General features: G+C 44.3%; 2 protein-coding genes across 5 annotated transcripts in view; both read left to right on the top strand.

Annotated features, from left to right (window-relative positions):
* The window catches only part of Ppm1b (protein phosphatase, Mg2+/Mn2+ dependent 1B), a 76,107-nt gene extending 72,556 nt beyond the window's left edge, over positions 1-3,551 (top strand). For 2 of the 4 annotated variants that reach the window (XM_050145976.1, XM_050145979.1), the window contains one exon: positions 3,263-3,551. In XM_050145976.1, the coding sequence (XP_050001933.1) occupies positions 3,263-3,389 (127 nt within the window). In that variant the 3' untranslated portion in view covers positions 3,390-3,551. The other 2 variants (XM_050145977.1, XM_050145978.1) reach the window with 2 other exon arrangements.
* Positions 3,552-9,153: 5,602 nt separating this feature from the next.
* Slc3a1 (solute carrier family 3 member 1) overlaps positions 9,154-24,564 on the top strand; it is a 34,547-nt gene continuing 19,136 nt past the window's right edge. The window contains exons 1-4 of the mRNA XM_050146071.1: positions 9,154-9,710; positions 14,451-14,630; positions 14,913-15,067; positions 18,318-18,443. Of these exons, the coding sequence (XP_050002028.1) occupies positions 9,284-9,710; positions 14,451-14,630; positions 14,913-15,067; positions 18,318-18,443 (888 nt within the window). The 5' untranslated portion in view covers positions 9,154-9,283. The remainder of the gene's footprint in view (positions 9,711-14,450; positions 14,631-14,912; positions 15,068-18,317; positions 18,444-24,564) is intronic.

The following is a 24,564-nucleotide window of genomic DNA, read 5'->3' as shown; positions in this document are numbered from 1 at the left end:
TCATTGATACTCCATACTGTGTACCTTGAGTTTCGTCAGTGAGGCAGGCTGTGCAGTACCTCATACAATTCAGATTTCTCATTGCATGTGAAAATGTGTATAGACCTTCTGAGTTCCTTCTCTGAAGTCTGTCTTTTTTAGTTTCTAGTCTTTGTTTGGTGAGTTCAAACTCTCATCTTTGTTTTTCATCACTTGTTACTTTAGTAGCACATGGGGCCTCTTGTTATTTAACATTTTCCCTATGGTTTCTATGAAATCATCTCATATATAATCTCTAATGTTTTCTTACGTTTTTAATTGGTTGTTTTTGTTGTTGAGGGATATTTTATTTTGTGGGTCTAGAACTCAGTCCTTTAGTCCAGACTGTCCTCAAATTCAGGAAAGTTCTTTCTCAGCCTCCCAGTTGCCAGGGGTACATGTTGAGCTGCCTGCTGTGTATATATGTCATTTGTGTGTCCATGTATGTAGGCATGTATGCCCCAAAGTACACATAGAAATTAGGACAACATGCAGGACTGAGTTCTCTCCTTTTACCGTGTGGGTCCCAGGGATCAAACTCATGTCATTCTTGATAACAGGCTTCTTTACCCGCTGAGCTGTCTTGCCAGCCCCTGTGTGTGTACTTATGAACAGTAGAGTGCTGTGTTGCTCATTCAATCTCGTCCACCCCAGGGCTCCCTTCTTTACCATGTCAGGCCGTGTTACAGCTTGGGCAAAAGGAAAATTTAGTCTTAATTGTTAGTCAAAGTTAAGATATTTAATATCGTTTTGATTTTGACCTTTTATTCTTATATTTTAAAAACTATCCCATTTAAGATACTGAATTCCCACTCCTTAATTGTCTTCAGGTAAAGTGTCTTTCAGGTCCACCTTAATCCCAACGTATCAGTTCCTTTGAAGTGACTATCTCTAGACTTCCCTAATTTAAGGCCGATGTTACCAAGGAAGAGTAGCCCCATGAGAGAAATATATTATTAAATGATGTCTTTTTTAAAACCTTAAATTGATTACAAGTTGCTTTATTCTATAATATCTGAATTTTGCTGTCATTGGCAAAGCCGTAATGATTAGTGGTGTTCTGCCCACTTGGTCAGGCTTGTTACTAGTTTAGTTCGTGACTAAGGACTGTGTCCTGTTGAACTGCATTTGTTACATTCAAATGGTGTTTGAAATTATTTCCAGAGGACCACCCTGGTTTAGCTGTAAGTGAAAGCTTAAGTCTTACAGTAGTGTGTAATGAATTTTAGTAAAGCCTTGTTCTGAAGTCGGATCGTCGTTTTTCCTTATGATACACCTCAAAAGAATGTGTGCAGTCTTAGCGTTGACAGCCTGCGGGTGTGTCATGTGGGCTAAGTACACAAGTTGTGCGGATGAACTCTTCTACAAGACTAGCTACTTTTTTTAAGACGGGTCTTTTCTGTGTACCTTCACCCGTGGGTCAGCCTCCAGTGTTTAGGAATTACAGCTAGATCAGTGACTCCCTGATAGGCATTGGGGAAGGTGAGCCTGTAAGTTTTCCCTTACAGAAAAGACATCAAAACCTTAACACCCGTGAAATTTGTGTAGCAGTTATAAAGTAAGTGTCGCTTTCTGTAATTCTTTTTCAGTCCAAGCTCATTTCCCTTTTATTAAAGCGCAAGTTGCTGTTACATGGTTTTATTCTCAAGGAAGTATAAACTTATATTCAATTGAAATGTCAGGTGTCTGTTTTAGTCGAGCATCAGCAAATCCTTGGGAAGCTCGTCAATAGGAGTTATAGATTGTTGGCGCCAAGTTTCTGTGGGGTGGAGATTCCCCATTCATTTAGAGTTCATGTTCTGGTCATGTACTAGGATTTTTTTAAAAATGAGTTTTTAAATGAAAACAAAATATAGAAACAATCAGTTAAATGGTTCTGAATTGTTTTATGATGGTGTCAGTTTTATACCTGTAGTTTACAACAATGCCCATCTTTTTTTCCACTTTCTCATTTTGCACTTTTCCAGTTTGGTGGGTAACTATCGTAATGTATTTTTCTGGCTTAATTCCCAATTATTTTGTTATAGTATGTGAACTTTTAATCTCATTTGTTTAGGTATATCTTTTATTAAAGTTTGCTTGTATATTCTGTTAATTTTTCTTTAACAAATTAACTATTAGTCTTACATATTCATGAGTTATTTCCTCCACCTCCCTCTAATGCTGTTTGTGGTTTGTTAGTGCAAGAATAACTGAACTCCTAAAGTAAGCACAGTGTCGCCACAGCCGCCCTGTGTCTCAGATCCTGCTGTGGTTTTCCCTCTACTGGGGCAGCTTTCCCTCTGGCAGAGTAAGTGCTCTCAGCTATAGTGGGAGATGGACCACAGAGGGCTGCGAGGCTCAGATGTGAACAGTACTGTAGAGTTCTTACTCATCAGAATATCTTTCCTTGAGGGTCCATTGTTAACTCAAATTTGGTGAGGTTTCTTTGCGTTCACTTTGAAGTTTTTAAGATAGTTTATATAGCAGTTAAGATCTTACATGCTAAATTTGATGAACTGTACGGAGTCGTGTACATTCAAAAGTTTTAGAATATTATCATTTTCTTCAACAGTTTTACCAACCTTCAATTGCATTCACTGACAATGTATTCATATTATGAGTAAGTAAATGCAATTTTTCCTTTATGACTTTGTTCTTTTTAGTAAATACAGGTACAAACGTTTAATACAACTGGAACTTAAGGATCAAAATCTAACACAGCATCTTCCTCTAACTCTCCATTGCCCCATGGTTCCATCTCTTGCAGAAGCCAGCCTTTCCCATTCTTTTTACTCACTGTTGCATTTGCTTGTATTGTATGGACATTCCACGTCACTGGTAGCAGTATCTTGTCATCTTGAATATCAGCTTTATAATATATTTGATTATCTGTGCCCCTCGTTCTACTTTAAACAACAACAAAAGTTAAATGTGTTTACTCCTCAGGATGAGCTTTGGATAATGTGGGCAGTATTTCACTGTTGGCTGTGTTTAAAAATGTATAGATTACATTGCTGGCAGGTAATATTTTGAGCAGGGATTAGGTCCATTTCAGGAAGATGCTACGCTTTCTAATTACAGAAGTGTTTATAAAACCCAACTACAGTTTGGGTTTTCTTTATATGGTCTGCTCTTCTAAATTAGTTCCTTATTTCATATTTCTTAGTGCTGTTATGAATGAACTGTCCCTCTACCCCCAAAATAGGGCTTAGCTGTTAGCCACTTAGAAGCAAATGGTCTCAATGTCTATCATTTCCACCAGATGGCAGTCTTGGACACATCCATTTGTAAACCCAGCTGAGAACTCTGGTGACAAAGCAGTGGCTGATCGACCTACCAAGAGCCCAGAAGTACAAAGAAGAACAAAAAGTTTTGTTTTGTTTCCATAACCTTGAAAGAAAAAGTGAGTCCAGGAGTACATCGTTACAATATCTGTTCTACTTTGAGGTTTAATCGTCTAGCCCATCAGAAGGCAGAGAAGAGATCCCACCTTGCCTTTTAAAACCTTGCTTTTCCATGTTCATGCAATAAATGTATGTGGCTTCTTGGTAGCATGTGTGGTTTTATTCCAGGGACTATTGTGGTAAAAGCTTTAATCTTACCATTTCCTTCCCTCACCTGTCCACCCTATGCGCCATTCAAACCAGGAGTTACTGGACTTCTGTGCTGTGGAAACATCTTACGGCTAGTTTTTAATCTTTCTTAGATCTCTCGAGAAGAGATAGTGTTTATATTTAATATGAGAGCAAGAGGTTTATACATGGATACAAATCTTTATTTCATATCCTTTTCTATTTAATACAGGCTACTTCCAAGACCTGTATTGAGGGATACAAGAAATAGAAATTTGCTTGTTTGGCAAATTTCTGGTAGATACACCTGCAAATGGCCTGAAGTGGTTAATTGACACAATCATTACCTGGGCAACCTCTCTCTCTCCCTCTCCCTCTCCCTCCCTCTCTCCATTCCCCGCCCCCCTCTTTTTCTCTGCTTTTTCTCGACAGGATTTCTCTGCAGCTTTGGAGCCTGTCCTGGAACTAGCTCTGTAGACCAGACTGGCCTCGAACTCAGAGATCCACCTGCCTCCCAAGTGTTGAAATTAGAGGCGTGTACCACCACTGTCTGGCTTGCAGCCTTTCTCTTATACTGTCTTTAGAGTAAATGTGTCAGGGTTCAAACCTGGTAGACAAGTGCTCTTCCACTGAACACACCTACACTCTTATACTGTTTGTCATGACTGTCTGTTAGTCTGTGTTTTATAGTTGTGGAATGATGAACAGTTGTGCCCACAGCATAAACATCCCTTTCTGAGCAATGGAATGCTCACTCAGGATCAGAAGTGCAAGAAAGTTTGGCAGGATGAAAAGCACATTGGCTTCTGAGCGCAAAGCTGTGTCAAGGTTATTGTCGCTTTTTCCAGGGACTGTGAGCAGCCTTTGTGAGGGTGGACAGGTCTTTTAGAAAAACCTTGGGAAGGTTTCCTGGAAGTTGCAGATCTCTTGGTGCTTCAGTTAAACGGAAGAACAGAGCTCGGTGTGGTGAACTTATTTCTGCATATTTAACCCACCTGGTTGTGCATGTTGAATTATATTCATTGACAACGCTACAGTGGTGCCCTTAGCTGGTTTTTGTGTGCCCATATAGTTTTTTACGAATAGAAGAATTAGAATTGGGTAGAATTAGCTGCTTTTCATGTTTCAGAATGGAAGGGGTAACCAAAAATCATAAGCCTACCATCCAAATGCTGACCAGTTGGCTAAATAAACATTTTCAAAAAGAGATTCCTTCCCAAATACTCAAGATTGACTTCAGTTACAGGCTAAAAAATAGCAAGAAAGACAAAGGGAAACTAAGGCTGTAGATGTAAATGTAACGCCTGTTTTTATGTGTATGCTATTTGTATATTGGAATTTTTAGGGTCAACAATATGGATCACATGTAAAGTTGCTTGTCGCCAATTCCGATGACCTATATTGGATCCCTGGGACCCACATCGTGGCAGGAAGAGACCTGATTCTCATATGTTGTCCGCTGAGCTCTAAGTGTATTCTGTGGTACACACACATACATATATATATACACATACCCAACACACAAAGTAATTGTAAAATTATTTTAGGGACAGCAAGATGGTGGTTAAGAGCATCGGCTGTTTGCTCATCCAGCAGTCCAGGGTTTGATTTCCAGCACCCATATGGTGATTTACAATCATCTGTAACTCTAGTCCCAGGGGATCTGATGCCCTCCTGGCCTCCATGGGTACCAGAGATGCACATGGTGCAGACTTGCATGCAAATCATCCATACTCACAAAGCGGGGGCGGGGATATTAAAATGTGAATACTGGGGATTGGGCTCTGGTTCTTGTGCATTGTTACTGACGGCTCTCTACAGCATGTCAGTGATGTAACCTTTTAACTTGAGTTTCCAGCTATAAGTCTTGAGTGAAATTTTTAGCCATTTGTAATTTATCCCCCTGTACTGTCTGCCTATTGCCTCTGTTCCTTTTTTTAACATGCTGTGTTAATTTGTAAAGCAGACGACGTCTACACTCCGGAGCGTCACATGTCAGAGGTGTTAAAGTAGATGCTCTCCTTTAGGTGTGTGTACTGTTTCGTTTCTGTCTTACTTCTGTAGAAACTAAACTGACTCGGGTTTTTCCCTTTATTGGCTCCAGGATTTGCATTTTGCATTGTATTTAGGAAAGCTGTTCAACTCTGAGATTATTTTTTATATTTTTTTAAATGCATAAATTTTATATTTTTACTTTTAAAGTTGATGTACATAGAACTTATTGTAGTCTAATGAATAAGGTAAGCTATATAGCTTCATTATTTTTTCCAAATAGCCAATGGTCCAACATTACTTATTAAATAATCTTTTTGTTTCTGCTTTAAATGTTGCCTTTCTACACTTTAAGCTCTTTTTATACTTCTTTGTATACATTTACATATGTACATATATATGTATCATTTAATCATGTTTCTATTTTTTACCTCTTGGCCTCAACTTTACTTTTGTGTGGTTTCTCTTTGAGAATATAGTAGGACTAACCTCAGTTACCCTGAAAAATGTCACAGCTCTTGTCACACGTTGCCAGATTATTGAAGACTTCATTTGCCAAATTACACTGTACCCTTGTCTGAAGAACTATTTTTTGAAATAATTATTATTGTGATTGAAAAATGCTACTTTATTCTTTGATGTAATGAGCCATTTTGTGTGAAATGTCCATTTGAATGATTGAAAGTTTTCTGCTGACATTGAATGTTTAAACTGATGGTATGAGATTACATGAAATGTACATATACATAAACTCTTCCAGCATGTGTTTGACCTTTGGGTGAAGGGTCAGCATTGTGTTCATGACTGACTTTATTGTTAAAAGCACCCATTCTGCAATTTCAAGGGCTGTGGCTGTTATATCAGTCACAGTGCAGAGAGGGTGAACAGGGAAGCAAGTGCTGTTGACAAGTTTTCTATGTTCGTGATTCTACACTGAGGTACCCTTAACAACTTCCCATCATTTACATTATTTTAAGCTGGGTGTGGAGAAGCCTGCCTGCAGCCCTACTTGTGAAGCAGAGGCAGAAGGATAAGAATCATATTTCTTCACAGTCCCACCTGTCCCCCAATAGTAATTGAATTTCAAGAATTGCTTTCTGAAGATACTGGGCTTTGGTTCCTTGTGTCTCTTGTCTTGCCCTAAGGTTTACAGTCTTTGCCAAGGTCTCCTGCAGTGATGTGTGTGCTGCTACCTCAGAGCTCAAATGCAGTGGCTCCAAACTCCAATCTTAGAGTTTCCATTGCTGTGATAAAACACTGCCCACAAACAAGCTGGGAGGAAAGGGTCTATTCCAGCTCATGACTCTCAGGGCACGCGCTGTTGCTGAGAAAGTCTGAGCAGGAACTCAGAAGAACTGATCGGGAACCTAGAGGCAGAAGCTGATGCACAGGCCATGGAGAAATGCCGCTTACTGACTCGCTTCCTCCTCGTGGCTTGCTCAACTTGCTTTCATACAGCTTCTAGGACCACAAGCCTAGGGATGGCACTACCCACAATGGGCTGGGCCCTCCCACATCAATCAAGAAAATGCACTGCAGGCCAATACGATGCGGGCATTTTCTTGGTTAATGTTCCCTCTTTCCAAATAACTCTAGTTTTTGTCAAGTTGCTCTGAAACTAGTCGGCACAGATGAACCTTTCATACCGGGTCAAGGACCTGGAGAGATGATTCATTGGGTCAGGATGCTGAGCAAGCATGAGGGCCCCAGCTCTTAACCCAGCACCCTTGTAAGTTAAATGTGCCAGTGATCTGGGCGCCACAGCAAGGCAGAGGCAGATTGCTTAGACACTGGTCACCAGCATAACTCCCAGGTTTAGTGAGACCTTCAAAGGAATAGAGAGTCATAGCGCAGGCCACCCGATGTCTTCCTGTGGCCCTGTGCTTGCAGGTGTACACACACGGGGGGGGGGGGGAGTGGGCTCAAATAATAAACCTTTCTTCTAAGAAAACATTGTATTGAAAATGGTCATTATGTATTTGACAAAGCAGTATCAAAACAAATATTAAACTCATATATCATTGGCCACCTCTGAGTTCAAGGCCAGCCTGGCCTTCATAGTGACTTCCAAGCCAGCTACTCAAAACAGACAACAGCACAGAACAATGAGAAACACCGTTTATTAGATGTAGCTTATGAGAAGGTATTTGGCATTTAAAGAATATGTTTAGCCAGGTGGTGGTGGCATATACCTTTAATTCAAGCTCTCGGGAGGCAGAGACAGGAGGATCTCTGAGTTCGAGGCCAACCTGGTCTACAGAGTGAGTTCCAGGACAGCCAGGGCTGTTACTCAGTGAAGCCCTGCTCAGAAAACAAAAATGTTAGAATTTAATAGTTCATTACTCTGCATCGTCAGAAAACCCTGTGATGTTAGGCACCCAAGCAGTTTCCCTCATTTAAGAGAAAACAGACAGTGGAGACAGTAGTGAAAAAAAAATAGCTACTATCAAGTTTCTCAGAACTCTGGTAAAGGTGGAAGAAGACATCTCAGCTTTGTCCTCTGATTTCCTTGTGGGGACATCCCCCCACCCCCACAATATATACACAGTAAGAATAGAATTTAAAAATAAATGTAAAAAGTGTTTCCTATCTAATCAGAGGAGCCCTCCAAGTGCAGCTGATAATCTCATTCCTTGAGGCTTAGGAAGCCTGGAGCGAGCACTTCCTCTCGCCAGTTTCCAGGGACTTGGGAATGTGTCCTATACGTGTCAATGATTAAACAACTGTTTGGTGTTACTGCTAAGGCCTGTTTGCCTCTAGTAATGCACTTGAACTTGCAAGGCTCAGAAGGCTAAGTCATAGGGATCAAAGGAGCCAAGGCTGAGCTGAGCACACACTATAGGAGCTTAGCCTACACGTGGGCTGTCTGGAGTCAGCCTGAGCTGAGATAAAGTGAGTTTCAACAACGAAGTGGCAGGGTTGCCTGCCTCTGGGACCACTTCTGTGTGGACCTGTAGGAAATCCAAAAAGAGCAGCCAGTTTCCCCTTGCAAAATTCAGGATCATTTTTATACCTAGATAAAGAAGACGTTCTTTTCAAACACTGTAAATCAGACAATAACATTTTCTACTATGCCCAGTTTTTACAATATGTCTCAGAGGTAAAGGACACCTGCCTTGTGCAACCACCATTGTCCATGTCCACAACTTCCCACGATTCCTCCCCAAACTCCCAACCACTGTTCTGCTTTCTGCTTCTATGACTATAGATTCCTTCTGTGAGTGGAACCATACAGCACTTGTCTTCTGATGTGGTCATTTCCCTTCACAGAATGTCCCCACGTTCCATCCATCCTGTAGTATATGTCAAACTTAGTTCCCCCTTTCAGGTTGAATAATATTCTGCACATCCTTTTCATATTTTGTTTGCCCGTCTCTCTGGGTCGCCTCCACCTTTGTAGTTTTGTAAACAGTATTGCTGTAGGCAGTTGGTACTCACACAAGTAGCATCTTACAGTGCTTGGAACCCTGTCTCCTCCCCAGCTGCCTCCTCCTGCATATATTGTTACTGTAGCTGAGTCAGCCATCCGGTATAAAGATAATTCCCCCCCCCCCCCCCCCCCGACCCTCTTTGCTCTTTCTTCCTTGGCTGGGCAAAGTCCAGCCAGGTTTATTTATAAACCATTCAAAGCTCATTTACCAAGCCACAGCACTCAGCAAGCCGCCTTTTCACCTGAGTCCCTGCTGGAAAGCACCGGAAAGAGGGGTAACAGGGTAGGCATGGATGAGGATAAAAGCAACAGAGACTCCATCCAGATGAGTATGAAGGGATGTCGAACGAATAATGGGTTTGTTCAGAATGAAGACATCTCAGAGCAGGACCCAGACCCAGACTCCAGGGACACCTCACAGCCCAACACCGTGAGTATCCCTGCTCCAGAGGAGTCCCACCCCAAGGCCTTGCGGCCCTATGCGGGGATGCCTAAGGAGGTGCTGTTCCAGTTCTCCGGCCAGGCTCGCTACCGAGTGCCCCGGGAGATTCTCTTCTGGCTCACCGTGGTTTCCGTGTTCCTGCTCATTGGGGCCACCATAGCCATCATCGCCATCTCTCCAAAATGCCTTGACTGGTGGCAGGCAGGTCCCATGTACCAGATCTACCCGAGATCTTTTAAGGACAGCGACAAGGATGGAAATGGAGACCTGAAAGGTGCGTGTTAGGAGCCCAGAACCAACCAGGGGAGGCTAGTTTGTTACTCGGATACCTAGTTCCCTTGAAACCGTTTAGTGCTGGGTTGTGCGGTAATCACATTCAGGATAAGTGGCACCGGTGTCCCTGGGGTTATCCAAGCTGCACTCAGAAGCCGCCAAGCCTTGCCCTAGATGCAAGGCTGTTTGCTGAAGGCCTGGGAGCCAAAGGCTTTAATCTCTTGCCCACTAAGCCGATGCACATCTTCATTCGCTCGTTAATCCTCCTAAAACCGCTGACTTTGTGGCTACATGTTTCTGTTGAGACTGCCTTTTCTGGTATAGGACATAGCTCATCTGGCTGGGAGTTTATTGATAAATACATCACGTTATACAAATGTGATGTCGCCTTGAGGGACTGTCTTCAAGTTTCAGTTCTGAGAAATAAGAGAAGGCTAGAAGGCCCAACAATGTGTTAGCTGCTAAAGAAAGGGTTCTCTAGAACAATACCCATATCAGTGGAAAAATAAAACCAAAATTTTGCATTTTTAAAGTTAAACTAATAATGTTTCATAAGTAAGTTCGTATCCTTATAATTCAGTGCTCCTTCCGGCCATATTAAAATTGAAACTGCCTGACCGTGGGTATAAACTGGATTGGTTGGTAAAGTCAACAGGGTTGCTACAGTGAAAAGGCCGGGTGCTATCCTGCTGGCCTCTAATACCAGACCTCAGGAGGTGGAGGAAGGAAGATTGCCGTGAGTTCAAGAACGGAATGGGCTCCTCCCTCCACTCCCCAAAAAATCAAAACCGAAAGAGAGAAAGAGGGAGGGAGAATGGATGAAAACAGGGTGCAGTAAGAAGAAACAAACTAGCAAGAAAGTTTTTTTTAAACAATGATGATTTGTTTAAAGAAAACAGCAAGATGATGTGATAGAGTGTGAGAAGGGATGGCCTAATCTGTTTACAATGCTACATGTTCTAAACCCCCAACTTTTCCTAATAACTAATGAGAGCCTTTTTCTTCTTTTGGACTTCATAGCACCCCTTCCAGTTTGTCCTCTCCCTCCCTCTCTGCCTCTTTCCTCATATGCTCAGAGCCTACTTCACTCCTAAAACAGTACTGTCAGAGACTAGTGTATCTGTCCTCCAAGGTGCAGCTCGAAGCCACTGCCTTCGTTAGTCTCTGGGTTACACCTCCATCATTCTACGGGCACTGCGGACCTTTGTGGCCTCCTTGGCACTGCCTGTGAGCACCAGCTGCATCGTAGCCCCCAAGACAGCATAAACCCAGGGACACACTTCCTACCTCCTGGCTGCCTTCCTAGGCTTCTCCTAGTAGTCCCCAAGTTCCCACAAGCATGCAGTTTCTACTCAGTTCTTGTGTGTTCATTTCTGCTTTTTCTTTGGGGGAACAGCTGCTTCCTGTTACCCCGTAGGTACTGGTCCTCAAGGTCAAGGATCCTGTTGCTCTGAAGAAACCACCCTGGTTTGATTTTAGGGGTTTTGTTCTGCCTTCCCAAGTATAGGGCTGGGACCTCCAGTCCCTTAGTATCTCTCCATCCCTTAGTTTTCCTCTCTTGTCCTCTCTTTTCCCTCCCTCCCTTCCTTGTGCTGGAGCATACACCTGCCTCTCCCCTCCTGTTTCTGTATACTCAGCCCTGGGCTTGCTTCTGGTTTAATGGAAGTGTTTCTGTTGCCTATTGATACTCTGACATGTGACAGCCAACTGTAAAGGCAACACAAATAGACAGCCTGCAGTACTGCAACCACTTAGATCCCGCTGGTACTGGAGTCAGCCTGGGCCCGGGCAGCCTGAACAAACCCAGCGCAGTCCCCGCTCCCAACAGGCCATTTCAAGAGCGATAGAGAAAGGCAAAAAAGGAGATTGATTCAGTAGGCCACACCAGGAAGAAGTCCATGTTCAGGGCTCCTGAGGCAAAGCTTAGGTTCGAATAGAAGGCAAGAGGCCAGTCAGCTAAGCAGTACTGGCAAAGGTGTGGTTCCATCTGTGATTGACTCATCATTCTACAGACCCGTCATCCTTCCTGGTGCTCCAGCAAGTGCTCAGAGCTAGAAGTCCTCCCCAGGAGACAAGCTCCCCCTGTGGCTGCACCAGGCTTCAGCTTTTCCTTCCCCCCAGCAAGAGGGTTATTTTTTTCCCTCCCTGCGGGGGGTGGGAGGGGGTGGGTGGGAGGGAGATGCTAATTCCTTAGGGACCCTTGTTTCAGTAGTAGTAATCAAAGTGTATCTCTAGAATGTTTTCTGCCAGGGCTCGGGTGAGTCTGTGCTTTGGTCTCCTGCTTGCTTAGGTGTGACCTCTGACATACTTTAGGAAAGCTCACGGGAGACACAGAGAAAACTACTGGCTCCAGTCCCCACATCTGTGTTTAGGACCATGAAGGAGAAGCCACAGTAGCTAATCATCCCAGCTCAAATTCCCTAGGCCTCCCCTGCAAGCCTAGACCCTCTTGTGTATGAACTCCTGCCTTCCTACTAAGTGAACAGGGGACAGGCCCTCAGACACCGCTCTAAAGACTGCCCGGAAGAAGAACATGAAGCCTGGCAAATACTGGCACGTACCTGTCTTCTACCTCGGCGCTAGATTTTTGCCAATCCCTCTTCTCCACGTAACAGGTCTCACTATTTGCTCAGTAATTTACTCATTTATTGTGTTGGAACCCAGACTTACCCTGCGAGACCCCACCTGGGACTTTCCTCATCAGCTCCTCTGCCTCAGATGGCCAGGGCTAACACCCTAGTCCATAAGGCACCTTGCACATCTCCATCCAGTCCAGCATCACCCCATGCCTGCCTCTTTACATTGCTGTAGCATCACCATGCAAGGTTTTGGGTTTGTTATTTTTAAAGGTAAAATTGATTTTAATACTATGTTTTGTTTAACCCAATGCCTTTTCTGTCTCAGTATATCAGCATAAAATATTATTGACATATTTTAAATTCTTCCTTTTTGTACCATGTCTTAAAAATCTGGTTTGTGCCTTCTGTTCCCTCCAGCGCATTGCAACCCAGATGAGCCGCATTATAACTTCAGTAGCCACATGTAGCAAATTGCTTTGGTATGGACAAGTGCCTTCCTAACTATCTGGACCAAATGTTACTTAGTTCCTTGGCACCTAGCTCAGCACCTGTTGTGAACCACCTACAATCTTGATTATAAAGATGAAAATCGCTGGGCGATGGTGGTGCACATATTTAATCCCAGCACTCAAGAGGCAGAGACAGGTAGCTCTCTGTGAGTTCAAGGACAGCTTAGTCTACAGAGCTAGTTCCAGGACAGCTAGGACTGTTACACAGAGACACCCTGTCTCAAAAACAAAACAAGACAAACAAAAAAAAAAAACCCGATGAAAATCGAGATCAAACCTATGTAGCTCAGGTAGAGAGTGCTTGCCTAGCTCTGCATTTGATCTCCCTCGCTGCATAAACTAGGCATGATGCTTCATGCTTGTACGTGATCCCAACACCATGTGTGCTGAGCCTGTGTGTGTGTCTGTGTGTCTGTGTGCGTGTCTGTGACCAGTTGCAGAGGCAGGAAAATCAGAAGTTTAAGGTCATCCTGGGCTATAAGTAAGTTTGAAGCCAGCCTGGATAGTATACTTGAGACCCTTTCTCAAATGAGTGTGTATGTGAGTGTGTGTACATACTATATTTATGTATGTGTATATATATAATACATAATATATGATATTAAAGAATTTTAAAATAAGTATTTGTATTAAAGGTAAAAAGTTATGCTAGGAGATTGATACTATTCACAGAACTAGATTACTGTCTGAATTTTACTCAAATTCAATAGAATTGCAAATATTTTGGCCTTTCATATAAAAAATTTTATTTTAGACATATTTTGTTTTATTTTTTAAAATTTTATTTTAATTTATGTATAGAAATACAGTTATTAAATTACATATTGAGTAACATTATGATAGGATATTTTTGTTTGTTTTTTTCAAGACAGGGTTTCTTTGTAGCTATGGTGCCTGTCCTGGAACTAGCTCTGTAGACCAGGCTGGCCTCAAACTCACAGAATTTGCCTGCCTCTGCCTCCCGAGTGCTGAGATTAAAGACATGTGCCACCACTGACTGGCCCTTTATATAGTTTTAAACAGAAGAAAAAGGAACTTTTTCATCTTATATAGTCCCTTCCCCCAAAACAAATTTTTTAAAAATACTTTTTCTAAGTGGGCCATTTACACAAACATGCTCAGTAGTAATCATGTCCAATTTCTATCTGTGTATTTAGACAGGTGTTAAGTGTACTATCTAAAATTTAGAAAACTTGAGAGTGGTGGCACCCTCCTTTAGTCATAAAGGAAGGAAGGGAGGGAGGGAGGGAGGGAGGGAGGGAGAGAGGGAGGGAGGGAGGGAGGAACAGAAGGACAGAGGGACGGAGGGAGACCAAGAAAAGGCAATTTTAGGTGCCGTAGAAGAAAAGAATGAAAAGGAGCCATGGATCATGAAAAAAATCTAAAGCTATTTAGTTTTCTAGTTTCAGCTCCATTATCCCTTTTTCTCTCTTCATAAGGATATATGAATTCAACTTTGAGTATTGAAAATAGTAAGAATCTTTAAAAAATAAAAAACCAGCCCACTGTGCTATTCCTATGAGGCAGAGGTTGTGAGAAAATAGGCTTCCTTTCTGTCCATTAGACATTGTTAGCTCCCCCTTATTTTCTTTTGAATGCTTCAAATAAAAAAACCAAAGCAGCATTTGCTCATGTCCTTGGCTCTTTGCTCAGGTATCCAAGAGAAGCTGGACTACATCGCCTCTTTAAACATAAAAACCATTTGGGTCTGTTCCTTCTACAAATCATCTTTGAAAGATTTCAGATATGGCATTGAGGACTTCCAAGACATTGACCCTATTTTTGGAACAATGAAAGATTTTGAGGATCTGGTTGCGGCCATACATGACAAAGGTAAAGGGCAATGAGAAGTGTAGGGGATGTTCCACAGGTGGAGAGCATCATGCCTCCAGTTCACACCTACCCATGTTCCCTTTGAAGTGTGGGGGATGCTCTCCACAGGAGGAGACCATCATGCCTCCGGTTCACACCTACCCATCTTCCCCTTGAAGTGTGGGGATGCTTTACACAGGGGGAGAGCATCATGCCTCCGGTTCACACCTACCCATCTTCCCCTTGACTGTCCTTCTTTCCACATGATCTGTTCCTAACATTTGAAATGTTTTTATTCATTAGGCTTAAAGTTAATAATCGATTTCATACCAAACCACACCAGTGACCAACATCCTTGGTTTCAATTGAGTAGGAACCGGAATGGGAAGTACACTGATTACTACATCTGGCAGAACTGCACTCATGAAAATGGTGTAACCATCCCTCCCAACAACTGGGTAAGGACGACCAATGAGCAGACTGAAATTGGGAAGCTCTAGACTTACTGAGCTATGGTATCTTTAAGGAAAAACATCAAATGATGTAGTTTAGAAATAGAAAACTTTTCCCAAATGGCCGTTAAGCTTCTGACTTCATTGTTGAGCTGATGTTCTGGTCAGTGGTCCTCTCATCACCAGCATCTTCTTCCCTTTTGCCTGCACATCCCTCCTGGTCCAGCACAGGTTCTGAGGCTCTTGGATGGAGATAGGAAAACAACAGTCTTTTTTTCTGCTGTTTTTTTTTTTTTTATCATTCTCCAGGACCCTTTGCCTCTCTGACTTTTTGGTGGTCGTTCTTTCATTTTTCAAGATAGGGTTTCTCTGTAGAACAGCCCTGACTGTCCTGGAACTCACTCTATAGACCAGGCTGGCCTTGAGCTTACAGAGATATGCCTGCCTCTGCCTCCCAAGTGCTGGTATTAAAGGCATGTGCCACCCCTGCCCAGCACCTCTTTGACTTTTTGACCTCCATGCTGGACAGCATCATAAGCAACACAGTCATCACTTTCTCCTTTCCTGAACCTTGGTGCTGAGCCTCTGGATACTTCCTAGTGTCATCACCCTCTCCTGAGCCACAAGGGAGGGTAACTGAGTCCAGGTGATCAGCTTGGTCTCTTTGTCTTCCAACTCCCTGCTGCCTCCTTCCTACCCTAGCGTTCTTAGCAGCAAATGTCACTCAGAGAGCCTAGAAGTCATCCTTCTTCCCACTTGCTCCTTCTGCAACAGGCGAGGTCCTTTCTGTCAAGAAGGCCAGGTCTAGCAAATCAGAGCCCATACATGCATCTAAACCTAAGTTTTAGATGATTAGTGAATAAATTTTTAGCATAAAATATTGTGTGGGCCAGTTTTTATTCATTTCTTTTTTTCTTTTTTTTTTTTTTTTTTTTTTCTGAGACAGGGTTTCTCTGTAGCTCCAGATCTTGTCCTGGAACTAGCTCTTGTAGACCAGGTTGACCTCGAACTTACAGAGATCCACCCACCTCTGCCTCTTTTTTTTTATTTTTATTTTTTATTTTTTTGGTTTTTCGAGACAGGGTTTCTTTGTGGTTTTGGAGCCTGTCCTGGAACTAGCTCTTGTAGACCAGGCTGGCCTCGAACTCTGCCTCCCGAGTACTGGGATTAAAGGCGTGCGCCACCACCGCCCAGCTTCACCTCTGCCTCTTGAATGCTGGGATTAAAGGTGTGCACCACCACTGCCCAGCTAGGCTAGGTTTTAGATCTTCATATTCAACCTACTGCAAATAAAAAAACTTTATATTTGATGAAAGATTGCAAAGGAACTGAACTGGCTATGGACAGTTAGCTGATCATTCTTCCTGAAAATGCAGTAGTCTAGCTACAACTAAACTTTAACATTGTGTTAGGTGGTAAGATTAATACAGAAAACTCATGAAATATAAAAGACGATGTGTGAGAGTTGTTGGATGTCAATTCTCTATTTTTACATAAGAGTCTGGAGCACCTGCTCTTTTGATGTATGACAGGGTCTTGGAACCAGTCTTCACAGTGACCCTGAAGACTAGCTCTACTGGTTCACTATGTGCTGTCCCCGAAAGTCAGGTTTGCTAGGCACTCTAGTCCAGCAGGCTAGCTGCCTCTCTCCTCCTCAGACATGGTCCTCCCGCTCCGGTCTCTGTCTCTCTTGCTTTCTTCCAAGTCATTTATTCTTGATTTTTGTGCCACACTAGAGCTTCTCCACTTCTCACCCCGACCTTCTCTGCTGGTCCTTGGGGCACCAACTTCCAGCCTACACACACCCAGAGTCTGCAGGCTCCGTGCCTAACTATGTGCCCGCTCTGTAACTGCCTGTCCGCTGAGCTCAGTGCATGATGCCACTGTGCAGCCCTTGGCACACAGTGTTACTGTGTTAACCAACCCACCTCCAAATTAACCCCTTGTTAAAAGGCCATTAGCGAGCATTTATTAAGCTTATTGTGTACAAGCTGTCTATTAAGGGTCTACATTTGTTAATTCATCATGTCTACCCATCCAATTCTACGAATTAGATTTTAGTTCCTGTGTTGCACATAGAGTGAGGTCACAGAGGTCATATCTAGTGCAACCCTACAGTCTGCTTCTAAAACTTACCACTTACACATCAGACCAAACTCTCCCTTGACTACAGCACTCGACAGTTGCTTCTTTTTCTATCACTTTTTCCATCCTTCCATCAGTTTTTCACTTGTAGGTAAGGTTGACTTTCTAATGTAAAAAGTTAACATCCTGGAGAGGTTGCTCAGTGGTTAGAGCACTGGCTGCTCTTCTAGAGAACCCAGGTTCTGTTCCCAGCACCCACGCGGCAGCTCACATTAAAAAGTGAGCACATACAAATAGGTGTGTGCTTATATATAAATATGACACATTACTACTCAGCAACGGAATGGGGGCTGGAGAGATTGTTCCATTGTCAAGAGCACTGGCTGCTCTTCCAGAGGACCTGGGTTCAATTCCCAGCACCCCAGGACAGCTCACAACCATGGCAGCTTACAGCTCCTGCCCCAGACACACATGCAGTGCACAGACATACATATCAATAAAACATCATGTATGACTGCCCTGTCTGCATGTCTTCCTGCACACCAGAAAAGGGCACCAGATCTCATTAGAGATGGTTGTGAGCCACCACGTGGATGCTGGGAATTGAACTCAGGACCTCTGGAAGAGTAGCCAGTGATGTTAACCTCTGAGCCATCTCTCCAACTCAACATGCAATCGTGTTCCTGATCCCTTCTAGAAAGAAGTCATGCTGTCAAACACATCTGAGTCCTAGTGCTTGAAGTCCCTAGACTTTTATTCCAGAAGACCAGGAGAATTTTAAGTGACTGTGTCCAATACAAACCCCTGACTTCATGTCCCAAGGCCAATATAGGCTTTCTTTCTCCATTATCGGCTTCACATGCAGGAGTCTTGAGCCTGAACAGCAGATTCAAGAAAATATGTTAGGAATGGCTGTTCCTTAAGTTGATCTTGTCCTGAGCTTGAGAGCACTAGCTGGCATTGTGGTTGTTGGGAATGGTGTCTACCCGATAAGTACTTCATAACCACTTTTGTGGAGCATTAGGGTAAAGTTTGGGCTTCTCCCTGGAAAGACAACCCCTAGGATTTATGCATTGCCTCATGGGCCTGGGATGGCAAAGTCAGATCTTTGTGGACAAGGGCAGAGTAGGGATGAGTGAGATAATGATGCCCTTCTTTCCCTGTTTGCTAGCTGAGCGTGTATGGGAACTCCAGTTGGCACTTTGACGACGTACGAAAGCAATGTTATTATCACCAGTTTTTGAAAGAGCAACCTGATTTAAATTTCCGAAATCCTGCTGTTCAAGAGGAAATAAAGGTGAGTGCAGACACCCACGCAGACTTTTCCACTTGTGGGAAGCTAGGTGGTTATTTCAAACGCTCGCTGTTGAATGAACTTCTGTGTGGGCAAAATCAAGATGTGTCACTAAATTCTCGGGTTAAGGTGTCAAGTGCAAATATTTACATGTGTTCATGACTCCTTTCTTCACCTAAGCCAGAATACTGTAAATAACAGGGGACCTAACCTGGAGGTGATCTCTGGCCTGAGGCAATTGGCTAGTGTGTTGGGGGTGAGGGGGAGTGGTGGTGGGGGGAGAGTAAGTAGGGGAATGCAGGCTTTGGGGGCTGGTTCCTACATGTGCAGTGGGGCTCTGGGGGAATTGTTTGCCTTTTTCTGGTCTCAGATCCTCAGCCTGTGAAACACAGTTGCTGGCGATATTGCGTTGTTCACAAGATGAGACGAGATAACCCATGCATAGTGCTTCTGCATTTGCTCAGTAAATACTGGCATATGGCTGGCTGTGTGCCAGGCCCTGTCCTGAGCATTGAGAATTTGACAGTGGGTAAAAAGTTCATCTCTCAGCTGGTGTCTGGGACACCAAGGGGGCAATGACATCACTGCACACATGATACTTCAAATGGTGCTGAATGTTCTCTCAGGGAAGGGGCATTGCTGGAGCAGGAAGAGCAACCCTTGGGAAGGATGCTGCTGAACTGAGAAATGGAGCGATTTCAATGGAGTCTAGGGACTGAGAATTCCAGGGGCGCGCGCGCACGTGTGTGTGTGTGTGTGTGTGTGTGTGTGTGTGTGTGTATGTGTGTGTGCAAAAGCCACAAGTTGAATTTTAAATTTTAGATACTGAATTATGCAATTTGGGGGAATATGTCTACCAAAAAACATCTGTTGGTTACTTGAAATTAAAATTTAACTCGGTGTCCTGTAAGTTAACCAGCAGCCCCACTTGCGAGCTGGCAGGGAGCCAGCCATCAGATCTGCAAGGTGCAGGCTGAGTCACTGAAGGTCCCTCTGTGACTCGGGGATGGGAGGCTCCTGCTGCACCTCAGGGAATAGACCCTGTTCCCGCTCTCCATACTGCTGTGGGTGCAGTGGGTGGAAATTTAGGGGAGTTGGGTAGAGCTAGGGGGATGCAGGTAGGGAGGAGACAGGACAGACTAGAGAGCTGTAGGCAGCTTTTGTAGAAGGCCAACTGTCCATAAAAGCTTGGGTTTCTTTCTGGGCCCTTAATCTGTCCTGTCTTTGTATACACCATTTTCTATGCCAGGACCACTGGCTACTGTAGCTTTGTAGTGAGTTTTGAAAGCAAAAAGTGCCAGTGTGCCAGGCTTGGTGATTGCCTTGAGACGGAGGCAGGAGGATCTCTGAGAATTCAAAAATCAGCCTGGTCTAAATAGTGAGTTCCAGGACAGCCAGAGCTACAAACAAGGCCCTAATAAACAAACAAACAAACAAATAAATATGAATTAAACCTTGTTTTGGATATCAAGCGACTATCCTGAGTTCCTTACATTTCCATGTGAATTCTTGCAGCAGTGTCTGTTGTGCCAAGAAGCCTCCTGGCATCTTCATAAGAGCTACATCAAGCCTGTAGCGCATTTGGAGGCACGTTGCCATCTTCATATTAGACCTTCCGATCTGTGGGCATGCTATGCCTTCCCATTTGTTTAAGTGCCCTCCAGTTTATTTCTACAACATTTTATAGTTTCAGAAAAAAGGTCCTTCTGTTTTCTTTTCCCTCCTTCCTCTTTCCCTCCCTCTCTCCCTCCCTTCCTTCTTTTTTTCTTTCTACATTCTTTTTAGTTTTTCTCATTCTAGACAAGTCCTTTGCCGCTGAGCTACCCCCACCCCACTCTGGCCATCTGCCTTCCCTTTTAGATGTTCGTTCCTGTGGAGTCCTCAGACTTAAGACCGTGTTTGCACTGTGAGGTCTCAATGCTTGGGAGTCTGTTCTAGAAGTGGGCATCTTGAGTCAGGGCACTCTTACTCCAGTGAGCTTGGGAGGAGGTAGTTACGGTCAGCAGGCTAAGGGCCAGTTTTAATCTTGGTTTTATAGACGCTTCTCCGTTATCAAAGTTCACGGAGACATCCCTCACCCTGCCCATGCTTCCTAGTCACTATGTGACAGGTAATTTACCAGGCTCTGTTGATGCTCTTAAGGGATCATAGAGAAGGAGCCTCCCGGAGGTGCTGTTTCTTGGGAGACAGGAGTAGGATTCAAACCTAGGTTTGGGGACTGGAGTTCACCATCCCGATTGCATCCCCGGTCCTGTGCTGAGGCACCATTTCTCTCTGTGTGCTTCTCTTTACTTGCAGTCTTCAGTTAGAAATTCATAAATATGTCAAGTTGAGCAGGCGGTGGACTCTCCGGGCCCTGGGAGTGACAGTGATGGGTTGTCTGGAGATGTTTAAACGAGCGTTGCATATTTTGACACAATGTGCTGGGAGCTGTATTAATGATTCTTTGACTACCTGGACTGCGCTCTTGTGGGCATCCAGGTGAAAAGAATTCTTACTAACTAACCCCCTAGAATGTCTCCTCCCCCGCCCCAGTCTGGGCCATTCCTACCTTATCCAGAGGTTACATATTATTTGGAAGGCAAGTCAAGATTCGCTACGAGGAGTAACTAAGAAATGCCGAGAGGCTGAGACAAAGGAGTCTCCTGCGCTGACCTTCCTCAGAGGACTCTCCTGACACCCTCTGCTCCCCCAGCACGCAGGGTTTATCTGTGGGGTGGAGCTGAGCAGGTTAATAATTTGCACCTTAGATGGTTAGTAGCAAGGAGGCGTCTGGATGTAGCGACTTGACCTTCTGAAGCCTGAGCCTTCTCCCCTAGCTGCCAGCAGCTGCCGTCCCCTCTAGCAGCCTGGTACACAGGGGAGGGATCTTCCTACTAGGTTTCTTCCCTTCCCACTGCCGGGAACTCAGGCTCTGAGGGCTTTTCCCTGGAGAAGTTAGAAGGCCCCGAGGCGCTTCTATTAGTAGTGACTTATATTAGATACACTTTATTAGTATATACTATTAGATAGTAGTGACTTATATTAGATACACTTTATTAGTATACACTTCCAGTCACTCTGGTTTCTTCCCACCTTCCAAATCAATCCCCTCCCCCTTTTTGATAAGGAACCAGAGCAGGTTACAGTGACCCAGTGGGATAGCCGGGGCCCTTAGCGTGAGACTCCTGGTCATCTTGCCTCTGTCTGAGCTCAGAGTGATCTTGGACCAGCGATACGGGAGGGCTGAGCCCTGGAGTGAGGAAATGGCCCTTAGCTGGGGGTGAAAAGCCGAGAGGCACTCCCTGCTCGATATTAGAGCCCGTAGCTGAATGTGGACTCTGCCCTGCCCCTAGTAAGCACAGGACTGCTGGAGATAAGCACCACAACTCAAAATACAGTTCACTCACTCCCTGCTTTAAATGCCAGCCCCATGACTTGTCAATAATAATAGCACAATATTGCACTCCTGTGTGCCATTGCTTCATTCTTCTTATGCATGCATCTGATGGCGTGTGGTGTGTTGTCTGTGGGCTAGGACATGGTGTTCTCATCTGATGGTGTGTTGTGTGTTGGCTGTGGGTTAGGAGATGGTGTTCTCATCTGATGGTGTGTGGTGTGTTGGCTGTGAGTTAGGAGATGGTGTTCTCATCTGATGGTATGTGGTGTGCTGGCTGTGGGCTAGGAGATGGTGGTTGGAAGATAGACACATTATAGCTGTCAAGCATTTGTATTCTAGAGGAGAGGTAGGCAACAGAATAGAAACCACAGCAAAACATGCTGATTGTCATGGCAGAAGGAAGTGGGCAAATAGATGCCCGTACTGGACATGGAGCAGGCAAGGTTGGGGCAGGGAGTTGTAAGAAGGCAGTGGGGCTCAGTGGCTGGACTGGAATAAGAAGGCAATGGGGCTCAGTGACTGGACTGGAATAAGAAGGCAGTGGGGGCTCAGTGACTGGACTGGAATAAGAAGGCAGTGGGGCTCAGTGACTGGACTGGAATAAGCCCAGTGAAGAGGCATTTCGGTGGGGCTGGAGGAGGAGGAATGGAGTTCAAGCAGAGGAAAAATCATGTAATTTTGAGGTGCTGGCAGTTAACCTATATTGGTGTACATGGCAGGACATGTGACTCAATGAAACTAAGTCACCCAGTGACCAAGTTATGAGCAACCCCGAAAGTCCTGGCGAGAACCTGAGTCCAAATTTGAGACAGGGAAATGGTTCTGATTGCATTCTCAAACAATCTGGTTTTAGAGAAGGGTTGGATGGAGGGCAACTTTGGAGACTGAATTCAAAGTGCAGCAACCCTGAGAAGAATTCTGGTAGACTTGAACCTGCAAAGGTGTTGCTTCCATGTTCTGAAATGGAGATGAAAGGGGGGGGGGGGACATGTCAGCTCTGCACATCGGAGCTCTCTGGGAGAAACCCGAGTATCCACTGGACTCTGGTGTCAGAGATAAACATATATTTGTTGACACAGGAACAGTGTCTCCAGAACTCAGGCAGGTAACAGTGACATAAGCAGGCCAGCTGAGAACGAGGGACCTGAGTGAGACCCTGGGTGTGGATCTCTGTGAGTTCAACACCAGCCTGGTCTACAGAGCAAGTTCCAGGACAGGCTCCAAAGCCACACAGAGAAACCCTGCCTCAACAAACAAACAAAAACAAAACAAACAAAAAATGAGGGCGCTGGTGAGATGTCTCAGCAGGTGAAAGTGCTCGCCAGGAAACTTGAGTTCCAGCCCCAAGACCACATACAAGGATGAAAAAACAGACTGACTCCATAAAGTTGTCCTCTCGCCCCCACTTCCAAGCTGTGGCATGCACGTGCCTTCCCCATAATAACAGAGTTTAAATGTCTAGAATGGAGCCAGTGTAACAGGTAAGGGGTACACTTGACTCCAATTCTAGCTCCATCACTTACGAAGCTTATGGCCTTCGTCTAGCTACTCCATCTCCCTCAGCCTGTTTCCTCGTTCACAGAATAGGACCAGTAATGGTGCCTTGCTCGTGGGATTTGAAGGCAAATGAATTAATCTCTGTAAAGCATTTAGGAAGTGGCACTTTATATATATTTATATGTACCATTTAAGATAGTCAATAAAAGGATATTGTCAGGAAATAAATGATTAATTGCAATGATCACACCTTTTAAAGGTCTGTAGAAGGAACCACAAACCAAGTGAGGTATTAAAAGCTAAGTAGGGGGGCTGGAGAGATTAGTCAGTAGTTAAGAACACTGGCTGTTCTTCCAGAGGACCCGAGTTCAATTCCCAGCACTGACATGGCAGTGCACAATTGTCTGTTACTGTAGTTCCACCGGATCTGATGCCCTTTCTGGTGTGTAGACAAATATACAGACAAAACCCATATACAAAAAATACATAAATAAATCTTAATATAAAAGGAGCAGAGCAACTGGGTTTCCCACATTTGACGATCTAGGTAAATGACTCCAGTAACTTCAGCAATCTTAAAAAAGAAAAAAGCCCTTCAAGGTTAGCTAGGGAACAGAGTGAGTTGTAGGTGAGCCTTGAATACAGAGTGAGACCCTGTCCCCTAAAACCAACCAGCCACGAAACACAAAAGCACCCCCCTCATGGTCAGCACCCTAGATCTGGATATCATGAGTGTTGACTCAGTTGCTCAGAGTGGTGATGTGTTAGAAGAGAAACGATGCCCAGTGGAAAAGCAGGACAGTGTGGTATCATGGTCGCCAAGAGTCAAGGACACAGTGTACTGTCCCCAGCGTCCCCAAGTCTGGGTCACCCAACCAGGCGGAACCAGGCACTGTGCCCGTTTTTCTGTCCAATACCCTGGAGAGCTTTAACTGGAGTGTGAGGTTAAGAATTACAATCCAGAACCACCTTCTCTCACCTGGCTGAGAGAACACGTGACATGTAGGAGGTGCTTCTTAAGATCAAGCTTTGGGGTCTCATCAGGGCTGGGTGTGCAGCTCAGAGGCTGAGCACTTTCCTCACATCCTGGAGTCCTGGGCTTCATCCCAGCACTTCAAGCACACACTCTCAAGAATTTATCCACGAAACAAGGACACACATACGGTGACTTACAGGGGCCCCAGGGCACTCGTTTCTCTCTCTCTCTCTCTCTCTCTCTCTCTCTCTCTCTCTCTCTCTCTCTCTCTC

Source organism: Alexandromys fortis, unplaced genomic scaffold, assembly GCF_014885135.2.
Source record: "Alexandromys fortis isolate MF-2015 unplaced genomic scaffold, M_Fortis_MF-2015_v1.1 scaffold_42, whole genome shotgun sequence".
Taxonomy (NCBI): domain Eukaryota; kingdom Metazoa; phylum Chordata; class Mammalia; order Rodentia; family Cricetidae; genus Alexandromys; species Alexandromys fortis.
This window is presented reverse-complemented; position numbering and strand designations above follow the sequence as displayed.